Below are 18,542 nucleotides of genomic sequence, written 5' to 3' on the forward strand. Positions count from 1 at the left end.
TATTTCCCGCATCACCCCGCATGGGCCAGACTCGGTCCGATAGACCGGCCCAATCACCCAAGGCCAAGAAGGCCCGGACGACCTCGTCAAGGAAGGTCCAGCCTCCATCAAAGATCCGGAACTCGTAAAGCGAGCGTATGGCGAGCTCTCGGTAATCCCCCAACGAGCTCGGAGCAATCAACTAACGAGCTCCTGAAATATCCTCCAGATCGCTGGACCATCCAGGTCGCTCGCCTAAAACCTCCAGCTCGCATGAGCGGCAAAGCTGCTGAGAAGTCAGAGGTAGGGTCCGATCACTTTATCTGTAACAGCCCATGCCCCTCGTAATGAGGATCCCACTCCCGGTCTTGCGAAGGCGGTAAGAACTATTTGTCCCCCATTATACAAACACTGTATTTTTATATATTATCTAGATTGTAAAAGTCCCTCAAGAAAAATGGAAATAAAGGGGGCCATGAGGAGCAAGGAGGAGGGACAGAAGAGAATAATCAGATACCGCCACTCTGGGAGAATAATCAGATGGCGGCCGTGGACTAGGCATCGTTCTGGCCGAACCACGTAAAAGATTCTGGTGTACACGCTTGGAACTTTGGGGGGGGGGGTTTCTTCCTTCCTTCTCGGTATTTTTTTTGGATTGACTCACCGCGGCCCAAAACGAATCACGGTCGGCCGAAATCAAACGTCGACACTAGCCGTTGGGTGTTTCTGCGACACAGATGGTCAACAGATGCAAGGTATCAGTTGACAGATTAGTAAATATTTAAATATCGATCGATAGTTCATTTGAAACTGTTGATAGATGTATAAGTATCGATCGACAGATGGTTTGCAATATTTAGAAGGAATAAGGTTGTGGATTCTTCCGGTCGACAAATGCATGAGTATTGATTGATAGATGGACCAAAAAATAAAAGGTTAGTCGACAGATAATGAGAAATCTGTGGGCAAATAAAAGTCATTTCAAAAGCAAGCATTCTGTCGGTCGATAGGCTATTACCAACTATTGATAGTTTGGTTAAAATTTGAAAAACGATCGAGAGGTCACTTTGACCAATCTAAGATGACCTTACTTTTTTTGGGGGGGAGGGGGGAAATTTACTTCATTTTGAATCCATTTTGACTAACGGTTCAGGTAATCTTTTAAATATAGTTTTTCATAGCTATATATATAAAGATTGATTTGATCATAATGATTAGTTTTATAAACATATTGATTATTTAACAATAAATTATTTTCGATAAGGAATTCAAAAAATCAATTGTCATTTTACATCATCAAAACTAATCACTCAATTTTGAACATAAAATCAATGACTTGATTTGAACATCACTTATATGAATTAAAAAGTTAAGACAATTATCTATAACTTTCATAAATCCCAATTATGGGGTGAAGGTAATTGAAAACACGTGCAAAGTTGCCATATGTGCGCAACCCTGTTGTTTAGAAGACTTGTTGGTTTGAGAATCTTTTTCCATGTTGGTTTTAGACTTTCTAGAAGAGCCATTTATTTAGGAATGTGGGAGACACATTAGAGAATAGATTAAGCCTCAAGAAACCCTAAAAATAAGGGGAGAAAAGGGCAATTTTTTTTTTTAGAGAGAAGACAAATTTTCTTTTATAGATACTGTTTTGCTTCATTCCTTCTTGTATTGAGCTTTTTATTCCAAGAACTTGTCTACTCATTCCCAACTTTTGCGGCAACCCTAAAGGGGCCAAAAGTAAGGTTTTGGAGGTAGAAGCTTAAACAAATAGCGGTGTTATACCAATGAGGAGTCAAAGCAACATCAAAGTTGGTTTTAGTTTCTAAATTATGTTTTTCTTTGATTATTTGGGATCTCAATTATGCAACAATTCTCGGGTGATTTTAAGAATATATTATTCATTATCAGTGCTAATTAATTGTTTTGGGATTTCTAATAGATCCTATGCAATGAAACTTTATTGGTTTACTCAATTTTTAGTTGTGATTGTTATTTCGACTATGTTTATTTTGTTCTAAACTTAATGCTTGTAGTTATTTGATCGCTACTTACATAAATAAGGAATAGATTTTTGGACAAAATAACATGTGTTAATTGAGAAATATTCACTTGATTATTATATGTGCAATCTTTGATTATATTTGTAACGAATATTTTAATACTAGATTAATTGAATAAACTTGTTAGAGCTAAACATAGATTAATAAATAAATTAGAGTATTTGATTGACATTGTTAATAAATCAACCAAAATTAAAGTAATTCGATAAAATAGATTTGTTAAGTGAATTTTGAAAATTTTAAGTTTTGATTCTTTAAAATTTAAATGATTGTTAGTTGTTTAATTTTTTTTTTCTAATTACACAACTTAGAGTTTAATTACTTAAGTAATGGATTGTTTAAATATAATTAGTTAAGATGAATTTTAATAATTAAGAGATTGGTGACGTAAAAATAATTTATATTTATCATTTTACTTATCTTAAATATACTTGTGTATTGGTGGATTTTGTGGATAAGAAAAGAAGAAAATTTCACTTATTGTGCTCGTGGGGTTTTTCGTCGCTTGTATTTTCGACTTCGATTTCAATAAAAAAATATATTTATTGCAGAGAGTTTATTTTGTTATTTTATTATTCTAAGAACCAACCTTTTATGTTTTAATTTCATGACACGACACGATCGAGTACCCATCAACATCAAAGGTCCTTGATTTTCTCATTCCACCCACTGCTTCTCTCTTGGGTCAGGACAAAATATCCGTCTAAGATCGATCCATTAAAGGGTTTGGAAAGAATTAGAAAGCAATTAGAGATATGTTCACCTACCAAGTTTCTTTCAGCAAAAAAACCCTCCTTTTGTTTTATATGTATATACTGTTTCGTGGTGGTATGATGTTCTGCGGTGGTGGCTCCGCCGATGGCGGCGGCTGAAGCTCATAATCAACGAGGGGTTGCTTGCCTGTGATCGATGCCGGCGGTTTCCACCAGGGTTGGGTTAGTTCTGAAGTAGAAGTTAACCCCTTGTTTCCATGTCCAAAATCAAAATGCTTCGCAACTTGCAATCACCTCCCTCCTGTTTCCATCACTTGCGGCGGCGGCGGCGTTGGTAGTGATATTGGCGGGACGGCTCAATCAATCTCTCTCTCTCTCTCTCTCTCTCTCTCCATGTTAATTACAGATTTGGTGTATGGAATTAATTGTTATTGTGGTATTGTTCTTCCAAAACAGGTTGGCTACTCTCTCTCTCTCGCTCTCATTTTGCCTGTGCCTTGTGCGACCAAATATATATATACTCTACTTCCTAAAGCAAACCCTTACTTGGAATGAGAATAATGAGCAATGAGGTGTGTATGTGTGTGTATATGTATAGACACACACATCCATATAAATAAAGGAAAATGAAGGAGAGATAGAGAGGATATATCTTGGGCCGGATATATATGGTGAAGCTCTGTAAAACTAGTTGGTGACTACAATTAAGTTCCACTGTGGCTTGACTTGAAGTGGTTCTTCTATTGTAGTTTTTGCATCTGCAACCTGCAGGTTTTAATTAATTATTTTTTTTTTTGAAGCCAGTATATACATACATATTTTTTTTTATAATTAATTTTTATTTGTTGTGCATAATTTATTCAATTACACACATATATATTCATAATAAGTTTAATTATTCAATAAAAATGCAAAACTAGTCATTTCGGGTTTTAATTAAAAAAATAAATAAATAATTAGTGACCTGCAGAATGTATATATGGTTGTCTGGTTCCCCCATAACATAACATGCAATTAAAGTTGGGTAGATGTTTGACGAAATTAGAAGTACCCAAAAGGCAGCAACAAAATTAACATCAGAAAGGGTACTACTATACTGGCGCAGATATATATGGAAGAAGAAAGAATAAAAGAAAGAAAGGGCATTGTTGAAGCTGAGGTGTGTAGACAGACAGACAGACTCCTATAATTAATTAATTTGAAGCTAAAAGCCAATTAATTAAGCATGAAGCAGCCCCCTCAATTCACTGCAAAAGCAAGAGTTCGGTTTTCAATTTGAGTTATGCTATTTGTACATAATAATGACTTTGACCGGTGGGGTAAATGACTATTTTGCCCTTAGTATTTAAATGACCATTTTGCCCCTATTTATTCTAAATGGAATTGCACCCTCCATTTAGTGAAGTCTCTGCTCTGTCTCCCTTTTTCATTCTCTCTCAATAACATCATCTCTGTAAATCATTGATTTTGTATATATAAAAGAACAATCCTGTTATATTGTCCACTGATGAGCAACATAACAGGTATCCGCCAGTGAAAAAAGGGCTAGGGCCTCATGCACATGGGCCCATGTGCAGAGACGGGCCGCACGTGCATAGGGGCCCGTGTCTCCTCCACTAGCGGGCACCTGCTATGTTGCCCATTAGTGAGCAACATAGCCGGTATAAAAGAGTATATTGTTGTTGAATAAATAAATTTGTCTTAAAATTTATCATCATAAAGATGTTAGCAATATGTTAATCTTAAGCATTCTGCCACATCCCACGTAGATCAAGAAGAGATCCGGATTGTTCGACTCCTTAATCAACACTGTCATAAAGTTTATTAATATTTCGAGCAGTTTCAAGTTACATTGTTTGTTTGAATCCTTAATCTCCTCTTGAGGGAATACTTGTCTGAAGAGAAGGCAATAAATCAACTTATTCCTAAATTTTGAGTGCCTCCACAAATATATTTACGGAGATACCAAATTTGATAAACAAATTCTTAATAAATAAAAAGATTAAGAAAAAAAATAGACAACAAACAAGGAGCTATTTTGTTTTTGTGCTGAAAAAAATAATATTGAAGAACATGGAGCTATTTTCAATATGAAAATTTGAAGAGTAATGTAAGAATAATATTGATTGCAATACAAGATTTGTATCTAGAAGTAATGATTAGAGAGAAGCAGATCTAAATTGTTAAGCAATAGTGGCCTTGCAATGTCGATCGAAAAAAGGCATTGGTGGCCACTTGAGGTGAATTCGGTGGCCTTTCATGCCATAGAGAGATCGAGAAAGAGAGGTCGATGACGAAGTTTGGTGGTTCTATAGTGGCAACATCTTCACGGGGAGCTTGGAGGTAGTGGCTATGGCGATATCGGGAGAATCGCAGTGCCACAAAGAGATGGAGAGGAAAGGGTCTTGGGGAACGATGGGTTGATTCGATGGGAGGTAGATCAGCCAGAACGATGGGAGACAAATCAAACGAGAGGCAGATCGTCAATGGAGATTGATGGTCGACTAGTTTGAGTGGAGGAAAGGTGGAGGGATTTGGTTCATGTCTTCTTCTTTTCATTTCGTTTTAATTTATCATGATAAACTACTTCAATTTAGCTTCAAAATATTTTTAATTTATCACAATATTTCTCACCTATAAATTCACCTGTAAACGACCATCTCTACAAATAGCATATCTCTTTGAATTTAGTTGGTGATTCTGATATGAATATATATTAAACTTTCTTGGGTACATGCGACACCTTCCTGGCAATTGGCATGGCGATAGATGGAGGTGAAAAAGTTGGATCGGGATGGATTAGGTGGCCGCGTGGCTGGTTTGTCGCTTTACATGAGCTGCTGCTTTTGTGCTTACTACTTTTATTGGTTGGGGTTGGGGGCCCGCCCAGCCCAGGCCTTTGATTCATTTCACAAAGTGAGCCTCTTTGTGAATATAGAACGTACGTATGAGAGGAGATATTCTAAAGTCGTGATAGACTTACAAAAACATAATAATAATAATAAAAATAACAAAGGGTAGGGTACGTTACATCTCAGTCTCACATAATAATTAAATTAAAGTTGCTTTGTCGTCCCCCTTGTTTGAATGGGCCAATTTCATACCCCATTTTTGGGGAGAGTGAAAGCTTTGAGGTCCAGGCGTTGTAGTACTGTACTAGTGGGAAGAAGATGAAAGATTGTGTCAAGAAAGAAGAAGAAAGAGCAGAAGGCAACAGGGGCAGAAAAGGCCTTTTACCTATTGGGTTCAATCGGCCTTATTTGCGAATAATGTATAAATATAAGGTAAATTTATTATCGACTAATAAAAGGGTTTTAAGTTTTAAGAAAACCCATTTAAGACACTAAATAAAAAAAATAGAGGCAGCGCAAATTTGTGTACGAACAAATTTAACAAATAATATTTATAAATTGACATGATATATATAAATTTATAATAATTTTATTTAAAATTAGTCCCAAGTGTAGCACATTAACTTATAAGAGTTATTTGTAAAGTAAAATATTCAGACAGGCTTAAAGCCTTGAACACAAAAAAAAAGTACAGCAACTTTTCAATTGCAATAGCCAGTGGGTCACCTTTTTATTTGTTAGTTACCGGTAGAAGTACACTATAATGAAACCAATTTTCTATTTGGTTAAAATTGGTTAGTTACCAGTGGATCACCTTTGGTTAAAAAAATATTTTTTATTTGGGTCATGATTAATTTTTACAATTCTCACTCATCCAAATGTAAAAGCCTTTCAAGAAGCTAGGGTCACATTCTTTTTGTCGTCTTTGTGTATTTTTTATTTTTAATTTTTCAAAACACTCAAAATGTATTTCTTTTATTATTTTCAAAAATGTATTTTTAAAAATAAATAAAAATTTTGTAAAGCAAATCCAAAACAACAAAAACTCGTTTTGGCTGTTTTCAGCCAAAACAGGGGTAAAAGAGGAAAACACGAAAAACAACAAGAATTTCTTCTCACGCAGTGGTAGACGCTCCCCCCAGCCTCCATTCTCGAATCTCTTCTCTCGCTCCTCTCTTCTTTCTCTCTCTCAAATCTCGGCCAAACACCACACCTACCATCTCCGTTGCAGCCAGAGCCGTCGTCGACCTCACGCACAATCTCCGTCACTGCCAGAGCCACCGTCGACCTCGCCCGCCACCGCCGAAAGCAGCCATCAACCCACCCCTCTCCCCCCAAATCTGGCAGACCCCATCCATTCACTCTCTCCTCTCTTCTCTCCAAAACATCCAAAAATCGCAAACCCAAAAACATAGCACCGCCTCCACCACCGTCGTCGACCGCATTAGCCACTGCCACCGCCGTCGACTGCGCCCGCCACCGACCGTGCGAGCCGCCTTTTATAGCCCACCGTTGCTCCCCTTGCATCTCGCGTCCACCATCATCGCCTCCCCTCCGTGTGAGACCCCATCCATTTTGTCTTCTTTGTTTTGAATTCTTTTTTTATTTGATTTTTTTTTTGTTTTATTTGAATACGAATGTGTAATATGATATGTAATATAATTTTTTTGTATTAATTTTTTTAATAATTTATAATTTATTAATAATTGTTTATAATTTATTTTAAATTAAATTTATTGAATAAAATATTATAAAATGATGTTTTTCAAAATTTCAAAGCAAACGCGTTTTCTAGTTTTTTGTTTTAAGAAATAGTTTTTCAAAATAACAAAAAGCATACGTTTTCAAAAATTTCAAAACAGACACTAAAAACACAAAATTAAAAATGAATTCAAAACTTAAAATTGAAAACTGAAACATGAAGAGAACACCAACTAAATTTCTAAGAATCATCAACTATGATGATCAAAATCTTTAAGGACAGCATCGCCATCTCCCTTTTCTCTCACAACGACCATCAACATCAAAAAAGATGAGTTACAGATGTAATAGAAAACCAACAGAGGCAACGAGCAATAGCAAAAGAGGCTGACCAAATTCAAAGGCGACGGCAACCAGTGAAGGTGCAACAATAGAAGTGGCCGACCAAATTCGAAGGCAGTGGCGACTAGCGGTGACGACAACAAGTAGAACGACTGGCGATAAATCTATTGCTGCAACTTGTTGTTCATCGGGCTTTCAGATTGGTTTGTGATTTTTTTTTTTTTAATTTTTTATTTATCTACGTATTAAATAAGTGATATTGTGTATTTGTTTATTTTAGTTATTGATTCGTGTATTTAATTATTGAGTTTATGTATATGTTATTTAATTATTTTATATATTTAATTATTAATTTGTATAAAAAATAAAATAAAGAATCAAATAGAGAGAAAAATATAAAATATTATTATAAGAGATACAATTTTTTGAGATAAAATTAAAATAAAAAATAAATTATTTATGTATAATATAATAAAGAAGGGAACATGATACAAAAGTCATGTAACTGTAATAATAGACACAGATCTCGGTACATCACTGAGTGTTTTAAGTGGCACATCAAATCCAGATCAATAAAGTCAACAAGTAATCTCTGTTAGGAAAAATGCTAGAAAGCTCGACGAGTTTACCAACGAGTTTATTAAAAGGGGGCAAAAAGTCAATTTTGCCCCCATGCCCTTCTTTCTTCCTCCCCCTCCCATGAATTCCCCCCTGCTCTGGTGTGTCTCCTCTACCATGACCACCGTCGCACCTCGCTGTTGTCGCCTTGTCTCGCATCGATTGTTGGCGAGGGCGAGGCGGCCATGGTAGAGAGGCGACGACAGCGAGGCGAGGCGGCGGCCATGACAGGGGAGACGCACCAGAGAGGGGGGGCAGTGGTCCATTTTACAAATTTGTAAAATAAATGGGGGCAAAATTATCTTTTTTGTTCTTTTTTGTGAGCCGCTCAATAGACCCGTCGGGTCTCGTAGAACAACTCTCCTTCTCAATACATAAAGTCGGCCCATTTTGTGAGAATCGGGAGAGTGAGAGAGAGAGAGTCGTGTAAAATTTATACAGAATCCCCTCGAAAAGAGAAATGTAATGATTAAACATGATTTAGAGGTCAGGTTAGGTTAGATGAATGGACCCTTTAAGTATAGGTATAGAAAGCAACTTATCAATAAGCATGAGCATATGCTTTTTAAAGTTAAATAAATGTTAACGGAAACATCTGCAGCAAATCCATTGATCAAAAAGGAATAACCAATTGTTGTTTAGAAACAAACAAATCGACTACTGACATCATTTTAAAGTTTTTCTCTTCTTATAGTTTACTCGAATTTTTCTTAGTCTCCAATTTTTAGTTTGATATCTTCTAATTATAAAATAACGCTTAAGGTATTTACAGGTGTCATACATGATGTAGAAAAATGCTACTCTCGTAGAGAAAGCTTTAGAGAATGATTTATTGAAAATTTTATTTTTTAATTTCTTTTTATCCTTTTCTCTTTCTAAAACCTATCCAATTTTATTTTCACTCTCTCTTTTTCTCCCTTTTTTCATTAGAGTAATGAAATTCGACCATTCTCGACACCACCCTCAAAGCCACCCAAGAGATATCGCGATATATCCAATGAAAGAATGGTAGCTTCTGATTTGAGAAGTTCAAATCTCTTTTTTCTCTCACACTTCTCTTTCACACTCTCTCCTGCACCACATTTTCTCGTTTCGACCTTTTCTCTCTCAATTCCATTCGGCTTGTTCCTCTAGTTATGGCTATCTCTCTCATTTCCACATGTTTGATCAAGGCTCCGGAGTCTTTTCAGCTCATTTCTCTGTTCCTCTCATTCCGGCCATCTCTCACTTTCTCCTACGCGTTCGACCGAGGCTCCAGAGTCCCTTCAGCTCGTTTTGGCCATCATTTTCTCTCCAACCCATGCAATAACGTCTCTAGCATCCCTTAGGCTTGTTCTAACCTCAATCTACAAGGATGTGAGTCTTTAGTTTTATCAACAATGATTTTTAGCAAAGGTATATACGCGAGTGTTGGGTTTAACCGAAAATTTAAGTTTAGATCTATGAAGATTCGGCCGCTGAATCTTGTTGATTTTTTGGTATGTTAGTCAATAGGAACAAAAGTGTTGAGTGATTGACTCGGATCGGCGGAAACCACCATCTACGGTGATCAATGGCAACTAGCAATGCGTATGTATATTTAAAATTTATATTAAATAAAATTAAATTACTTGTGTTGGGGGACGTGACCTAAGATGTAAGAATTGTACTTCCATTTAATTAACATTTTTAAATTTTATTTAATATAAATTTAAAATATATATACACATTAATAAATATCTAAATTCAAATAAAATTGACAAAAACTATTTACAATTCAATTCTTAAATCAACTTAATAATTTCACTTCAAAAATTCACAAAAAAAAATACAAACCAATTCAATTTATTAACATTCAAATTTCAATCAATAATTTCATTTTAACCTTCACAAAAGATCACAAATCTAATATTCAACTTAACATTCAACATTTGCAATACAAATTCATAATTAAATATCTCATTAAATATTGGCATTCAAAACATGAACTAAAATAATTATAAAATAATATTTAAACACTAATTTGCGAACCCCCCTCCTCCACGAATGAGACCCAAACTCCTCCTCATGCAAAACCCAATAAAAAAAATAAATAAATTTTTTTAATTTCCACTTCAACACCCAAATCATCATAATCATTTGCATAAAAAAAAATACATGAACTAACAAGGAAAATTAATGTAGAATAAAGAAAAATATATAAATAGATAGAAATATATATATATATGTATGTATGTATGTATGGACGCGAAAAATAGTCTAACCAGTCACAACTGTAGTCACCAACGATTGCCAACGACCACCATCGACCTAAGATTCTTACTATCAGAGCATACCATTAGAAACACCAAATCAAGGGGGTTAACATACATCAAAATGAGCCAGATTTAATGATTGAATTTTCGTAGATCTGATATTTAATTTTCAGCCACAACAACACCCCTATCTCCATTGACCAACCTACCCAAAAACCAACAAGATTCAATGGCTGAATCTTCCTAGATTTAAGCTTAAACTTTTGAGCAAACTCAACACTCATGTAAACACACTGCTAGTCGCCACTGGCCATAGTAGCTGGTGGTTTTCGACGATCAAAGGCAACCACCTGACACTTTTAATCCCGTCGACCAACATACCCAAAAATCAGTAAGATCCAACGGCCAAATCTCTATAGATATAAGCTTAAACTTTCATCCAAACCCAACATCCGCATATATACATATATCATTGCTGATAAAATTAAAAGACTTACCTATTTGTAGATCAAGGCCAATGGAGATTGCGTCTAAGGGATTTCGGCCGACAGTGGTCACATGCGCAAGAGGGAGAGAGAAGAGGGTTGGGGAAGAAGAATGAGCAAAAAAGAAGCACAAGAGAGTGTGAGAGAGATAATATGAATTGAGGGTCTTATGTATTAAGGGTATATTTGTAATTGTAATAATGGGTAAATTTGTAATTGTATATTCAATAGCTTTGAGGATGGCGTTGAGGATGGTCGAATAACATTACTCCTTTCAGTATCTCTCATTCTTTCTCACACTTCCTTTCTCTCATTCCTGCCATCATCGCTCACATCGCCTGCTGTCATCTTCCTCGATCGCCCCCCAACCACTCACACCATTGTCACCTGCACCCATCGCGATTGCCTTCCCCACAGCTCCTAGCACAATCGTCGCCGCTACCGCCACTACGCCCCCCCCCCCCCCCCCCCCCCCCCCCCGGCGGGGGGAACCATCCAATGGGTTAGTTTTCTTTATGTTTTCTTAGCTTTACAAATTATGGGCTTTGATTTTAGGTTGCTAATATCACGATTATGGGTTGGGAAAATTGCCTCTTTACAAAAAGATAAAAAAGAAGGTTATATACAATTATGGTTCTACCGGTGCCTCGTGTGTGGGGAGCTTCGTGCATGTTTTTACAAATTATGGGGTTTGCTTCCTTGCTTGATGCTTGATTTATTAATTGTTTACCAGCAAGATTGCATCCAAGAGCCTCTGAATCTGATCTCGTATGCAGATTTTGCTGCCCCTGAAGCTAACTAGCAAAGCGATGATTGCCCTTAGTTTGTGAATTCCGATCTTCTTGGCTTCCATAGCCAGCCCCAAATCGAAACTCCAAGGGATTTCATTGATACCGGTTAAATGAAGATCTCAATGCCAACAACAACAATAATGAGTCATTTGTTTCTTCACACAACAATAACCTCTCCCATTTTTCTCTCTTTCAATGGCTATGACTCGATGAGGAAATGGATAATCAGCAAAAGTCCCAAGTTTCGAGCTGGGTCAATTCGATTTCTTGGCTGGATTCCGCAACACCCGGTGGGCCATTGGCCTAGGTTTTAAACCATAGCAGCATTTCTGAGAACTCAACTCCAAGTTTTCGTTTTCCTTGCAATGAGGATTCTACCAGGCCCTCATCTTCGTCTGATGCCAGTGGCTACATGAGCCCAACGGTTACAGCCTTGAAGATCACGCCTTGAGTTTGAGCAATTTGTCATCTTTTCGGAGTGCTTTTTGTTCATTTTGAACCCGGTTGTTTTACAATCTTTGTCATGTTTGTTTCTTGTTTATCTTTGTAAACTGAGCTCTACAGGTTTCAATTATTATATATACGTGTATATTACATATCTAATGTCCCGATCTGGATTTATAATATTGTGTGTTTTACTATAGACCTTCGTGGAAAGGTTCCCCCTTTTCTCATAGTATAGTTGTATTTCACTTTTTGTGCGAAAATTTTACAGAGATTTGATCGAGTTTACAAGATTATTGCCTTCAAATCTCTCTATATAAAAATCTATATCAAGATTGTTCTAATTGATTCTAATCCATAAGTCGTTTGTGACTTGGTTTTTGGTTTCAATGCGAAAATTTTACAGAGACTTGATCGAGCTTATAAGGTTATTGCCCTAAAATATCTCTATATAAAAATATATATCAAGATTGTTCTAACTGATTCTAATTCATAACTCGTTTATGACTTGGTTTTTGGTTTTTGCCAATAAGTTCAACATAAAGCGAAGGTTGCTGACACTAATATTTGCTGGCTTTGGTGACAATAATGCATGTTTTCGGTTTTTATCTTCTAATTTTGGTAAAATGCTTGGTCCTGGTCAGAAGATATGGCCATGGATAATTTCAAACTACTAGTCCTGGTGCATAGAGTTTTACGGGTTTTGGTAGCAACAAGATGCTTATTTTATCCACTTTGAGTTGATCTTTCAATGGCAATTTGGGGCAGCAGATGTTTTGAACTTACCTGAATTTTAAGAGTGACTGTCTACTTTAATTCTGGCAAGATTATTGATATTTTAACGTTTCAAACTCAATTTCAGAGCACTTACAATAGAAAAAATGTTCGTCAAACTAAATTGATAGGCAAAGCATTCAGTGTAAGCATGGTACATTCGCTTAAGCTTATTTCCGAGCACAGAGCTTTTTCAACCAGCTGCTTCTTCTCTCTTCAATCTTGGGTAAAATAGTTCAATTCAGCCACCTCCTAACATAAAATAGCACCGTGGGCTAGCCGAGTGTACTTGGAAAGGTTTTGGTTTGTAAGGCGATGAAAATGGCTCTTGCTGGAAGTTGGGGGTTGTGTAAGAGTAAGGCCTGGAAGTGTCGATTTCAACTGTTTTTATCGTGTCACGGGAACTTCTGCTTGTTGCAAACCGGGGACGACCCTCATGCAGTGGGGACGCCCGTCTTTGGTCGCACGAACTTCTGCCTGTCATCATCCACTAGTCTAGCAATCCCGATTTCTCTTGTACCTCTAATTGGCTGACTGTGACTAGGCCCTTATCAGACCTCCAAATCTGAAACCGTTCAGAAATTTTAGTACTAAGCTGAAGCTACAAATTAAACTCAACTCCAAAGAGAAAAAGAAGCCATGAATTTGATGACCTGTTGAGAGAAAGCTAAGCAAGGGCCTTTTCACGTTTAATAGTAGCCATAGCTTTGACCTCTTCTACTGTATTCCAGTCATCTTCACCGCTGCAGTCATCTCTGGACTGTGTTTCAGAGTTGCAAAGCCAATCAATCAAAGCTCGCATAAAAGGAGCATTCCGCTTTGCAACAAAACGTTACTCACAATGGACTTTCTATGATCTGCCATGAAGATGGTCTTTCTGTGAACCTAATAGTCACCTTTAACTAGCGCTTACCAAATATCCTCTGAAAGCCGTTTGGATGGCTATGGCAGCATTGTGTTGTCTTGCGAGAATGGCGGGCCTGGTTAACCAGAGAACTTCCACTGCAGCTCTGGCAGTGGCAGAGGAAGGGAGGGACGGCGGATAGGGCGGCAGTGGCAGGATAGACGGCAGATTGAGCGGCTGAGGAAGGGAGGGATGGCGGATCTAAAGGCGGTGGCCGGTGCAACTGGTAGCCGGCTGGGTGGAGGCAACGGCGGTGTGATCTGCGTTGGCGGGGGCGTTGTGAGTGGCAGTGGGGGCCAACGACGGTGACGGTGCGAGCTGTGTGGCGGGAGGGGGAGAGATAGAGAGTGAAAATGAAGTTGGGCGGGATTTCAGAAAGAGAAAAGGATGAAAAAAAATTAAAAAAGAAAATAATATTTTCTGTAACCCCTTCTCTAAAGCTTTCTCTACAAGTAGCATTTCCCATACGATGTATAGAGGGAGGGGCACGGTTTCATAGTGGGAAGCTCACCAATTTCATAGATTCTTGCACCTGGCTTTAATCTACATGGTGTTCATGGCACCTGAACTGACACTTAAAAAACATAACTCGTTTTTAGTCATACTGGAGCTCTCATTTTCCTTTTTGATATAGCATGTGCACATGGAAAAGGTACAACAAGGGTACCGGCCCATGTATAAAAGGGAGAGGATCAGAACAAAGATCTTCACATCATTTTACAATTACAGTATCCAAAAAATTATCCAAAGATGGGGTTAATGCTACCACTTGTGAGTTGTGAACCAACTAAACAAAAGCCAGAGTAACCAATTAACAATTCCAGAACAGAGTCCACAAAACCATGGTTTCCCAAGTCTCAACCTTCAAGGCAGATACAACCTCAAAATGCAAAGTGCACATCACAAATGATCAAAATTTTCAGTTGATGCCCCCAAAAAGATGATAGTATCATCCGTACCAAAGTAAACAAGAAACCATAAAAATGAAGCCCCGTAAAGCTGCGTACCTTAAGTCATCCAGACTCCAAACTACAGTTATGTTTAAAATCATGCTCAAAACCATCAAAACCAAGACAAAAAACCAAAAAAAAAGAAAAAAAGGATGAAGTAGGACCATCCTTTAATGTCAAGGAAAACCCAGTCATTGACCCACTGTCCAAACCAAAAAAGAAAAGTGAAAATAGAAACACAATATGTATTTATTTTTGAAAATCTCATTCTAGAAGCAAATATGGGAGCAAGTCCCAATTGATATGGTTGTTACTTTTCTCAATTTCGATTTACATATTAAGCCGCACTGTCCGCTCCAAAAATCTGTTTGCCTACCATAAAACTATTCTGAGAAGCAAAACCACCTCAGGAAGCAAACCATTCAATTCCAGAGCTAGTTATTAACTTGCTCCCAAGATTATTGAAAGGCTTCAAATCCCTTCCATCTTGGAAATCAAGGCAAGAAATGACATCATCATCATCTACACTTTTTCAAACACATTAGACTCTAAGAGTGGCGACAACAGACCTAAAATATCCATAACAAACTCCTATCACTGTTGAAAGAAAGAGTAATCCCATCCGGGACTAGGGCTGATGATACTATCCAAGGATTTCACCGCCCCAGCCACTCCTTCAAGAGAGGCCACCTTACCCAAGAACTATCCTCCTAAGGTTAACATCATTTCTCCTCACAACTAGAACACTATTGCCTATCTGGATTTATGGAGGATGAGGAAGAAGAAGATCATCACAGCTAGAACACTATTACCTATCTGGATTTATTGAAGAAGAAGCACATATGGTTAGCAAGGAGAGTTCATAATGTTCGCTAAACTAATGGCTGAGAGAAGAAATTCTCAATTGCACAAGTATTCATTCAATTTGGATAATGTGCCTCCAGGCCACTGCTGGAAAAGGTTAGACAAAGGCCAAAAGCCAAATGTTAACCTAAAGAGTGGTAAAAACTCAAACGGCTAGAATGGAGGTCTTGGAAATTCCTATAATCCTATTCTGATCCTACAGAAAAGCAATTTACAAGAACTCTAGTTGAATTCTCCACAAATTGATCATGCCATTTGGATCACAATTTTCATGACCCTGTTTATGGGACATTTGATTTTGATAAGCCAATAACTACAAAATAAATAAATAAAGCAGGTTTACATAAACAGGGATGCTGAAGAATGAGTAGCAAAACAATATGGATTAGAATGTATTAGTTTTACTTAGATAATTCAGAGGAAACATCACAAGAAAAAGAAGACCTTTCCTTGAGGGTGATATGCAGTTAGATTTAGAGACATAACAAGGACAAAGGATTGAGGAAGCTGAAGCATAGAAATATGGGATTCATATTCCTGCGCTCATTTTTGGTGCTCTTGTTCTTTCATCATTTTCCCAAATTTAAAATAAATTAACAGACATCATCTATCTGATTATAAAGTCCCAAAACATTTGACTGAAAGGGTCAGTTTGGTAGAGAAGCAACACAAGCCACCAGAAAGAAAATGCAAGGAATTTTTTCTCTGCTTTTATGGGTATAATGTTAATTTCTGTACTAATCAAGAGGAATAAACAACACGCAATGACAAGAAAACTGCTGCAAACTCAGAGCAATAAAGTGCCAAAACAGAACTTGAAACTTTTTTTGGTGAGTCAGATTTTAAAGCATATCTACAAGTGAAGAAGGAAAAGATATAAAAGCAGTTAAGAAAAAAAAAAACTCATAAGACAATGAAGATTAAGGGGAAATAGCACATGAATCAGCACCCATGGTAACCAATAACCAACATTCCTCGCATTGGAAATATACAACGAAGTAATACTGCTCTTTTAAATTATCAATACATGGCAACACCAACTTTTAAAATGACGTCTAGATATAATCTTACGCCACATTGCACATTAATAAAAATAATGGTGACTAGAAAGTATGGAATTTGATAGCACATAAGAATACATAGACGGTGATATCACCTCCATTATTGCTTGACATTCTCCACGTACCATTTATAGGTATCAGCAAGCCCATCCCGAAGAGATATCTTCGGTATCCAACCCAAGCCAGCCAGCTTGGAACTGTCCATGAGCTTCCTCGGCGTTCCATCCGGCTTAGAACTATCCCAAACAAGCTCCCCCTCAAACCCAACCACCTCCTTCACTAACTCAGCAAGCTCCTTAATTGTCACCTCCTTCCCACTGCCCACATTCACATGCCCCAATCCACTATAATTCTCCAGCAAATACACCACTGCGCTAGCCAAATCATCGACGTGCAAGAACTCACGCAATGGCGATCCGGTACCCCACACCACCACCTCCTTTGCACCGGAAACCTTCGCCTCATGAAACCTCCTCATCAATGCCGGCAGAACGTGTGAATTCTCGGGATGAAAGTTATCATTTGGGCCGTATAAATTCGTCGGCATTGCTGAAATTGCATCCCAATTATACTGAATCCGATACGCCTGGCACATTTTGATGCCGGCGATCTTGGCCACAGCGTACCACTCGTTGGTGGGCTCCAAGGGACCGGTCAACAGTGCGTCTTCGGGGATTGGTTGGGGAGCGAATTTGGGGTAAATGCAAGAGGATCCCAAGAAGAGGAGCTTTTTGACGCCGTGGCGATAGGCCGAGTCGATAACGTTGGTCTGGATCTGGAGGTTAATCGCAATAAAGTCGGCGGGGTACGTGTTGTTTGCGTGGATGCCGCCGACCTTGGCCGCGGCGAGGACGACGAATTGCGGCTTCTCGGCGGCGAAGAAGGCGTCGACGGCAGATTGGCAGGTGAGGTCGAGTTCGGAGTGGGAGCGGAGTAGGAGATTCGTGAAGCCTAGTTGGTGGAGCTTCCGGACGATGGCGGATCCGACGAGGCCCCGGTGGCCAGCGACGAAAATCTTGGCGGATCTGTCCAATGTGATGGAATCTGCAGTGGAAAGAGTGAATGAGTTAGTGTGACCTTAAGATTAGGGTTTTGCAGAAAGATCAAAGCATTCATTGCATTGTTGGACACAGGAATACTATGAACAGTACACAGATCGAGAGAGAGAGTACCGGCGTTAGGGCCTCCCATCCTGAGCAATCGGCGGGGAGACAACGGTGAGAGAGAGAGGGAGAGAGAGAGAGAGGGGGGGAGAGGGAAGGCACTTGCTAGTTGCTATTTAACTCCGACGGAACGGAAAGACAGAGAGAGTATGTTTGGCTTACCGTTTTTAATTGTAGTTTTTAAGTTAATTAGCTTTTAGAATAAAGTTGTATAGTGTTTAAGTTGATAATATATTATATGTATATCATTTTTGTATATATTGATCTATGTAAAAATGTATTATGACTAAAATACTCCTCGTCTCCATACGCCTCATTAGAGATATTTTTATCATTAGTACACATTTGTGTAGGTCAAGGTGTACCAATAGCATTATTCATTTAGATAAATATGCTTTAAAGTTGTCAGTTAATAATTATGTATTTGGTTTGTAAAATCTGATAAGTTATCAAAATTGACAAAAAAATTAAAATAGACATGATATTAAATAATACAAATAAAATTTATAAAAATACTATTTTTTATAAAAAAAATTATAAATTAATTTCTAAATATTAGATAAATTATACATACTTCTTAAAAAAATATTAATATAATATA

The 18,542-nt window shown here is 37.7% G+C and overlaps 1 protein-coding gene across 1 annotated transcript; it reads right to left on the reverse strand.

The window, feature by feature from the left end:
* Window positions 1–16,672: 16,672 nt before the first annotated feature.
* LOC127793989 (putative GDP-L-fucose synthase 2) lies at window positions 16,673–18,062 on the reverse strand. The gene is made up of 2 exons (XM_052324836.1): window positions 17,951–18,062; window positions 16,673–17,822 (listed from the first exon to the last, which is right to left on the reverse strand). Exons 1-2 carry the CDS (start codon window positions 17,967–17,969, stop codon window positions 16,879–16,881), a joined length of 963 nt encoding a protein of 320 aa, XP_052180796.1. The 5' UTR covers window positions 17,970–18,062; the 3' UTR covers window positions 16,673–16,878.
* Between the last annotated feature and the right edge of the window lie 480 nt (window positions 18,063–18,542).

This window comes from Diospyros lotus, chromosome 2, assembly GCF_014633365.1.
Source record: "Diospyros lotus cultivar Yz01 chromosome 2, ASM1463336v1, whole genome shotgun sequence".
Classification (NCBI taxonomy): domain Eukaryota; kingdom Viridiplantae; phylum Streptophyta; class Magnoliopsida; order Ericales; family Ebenaceae; genus Diospyros; species Diospyros lotus.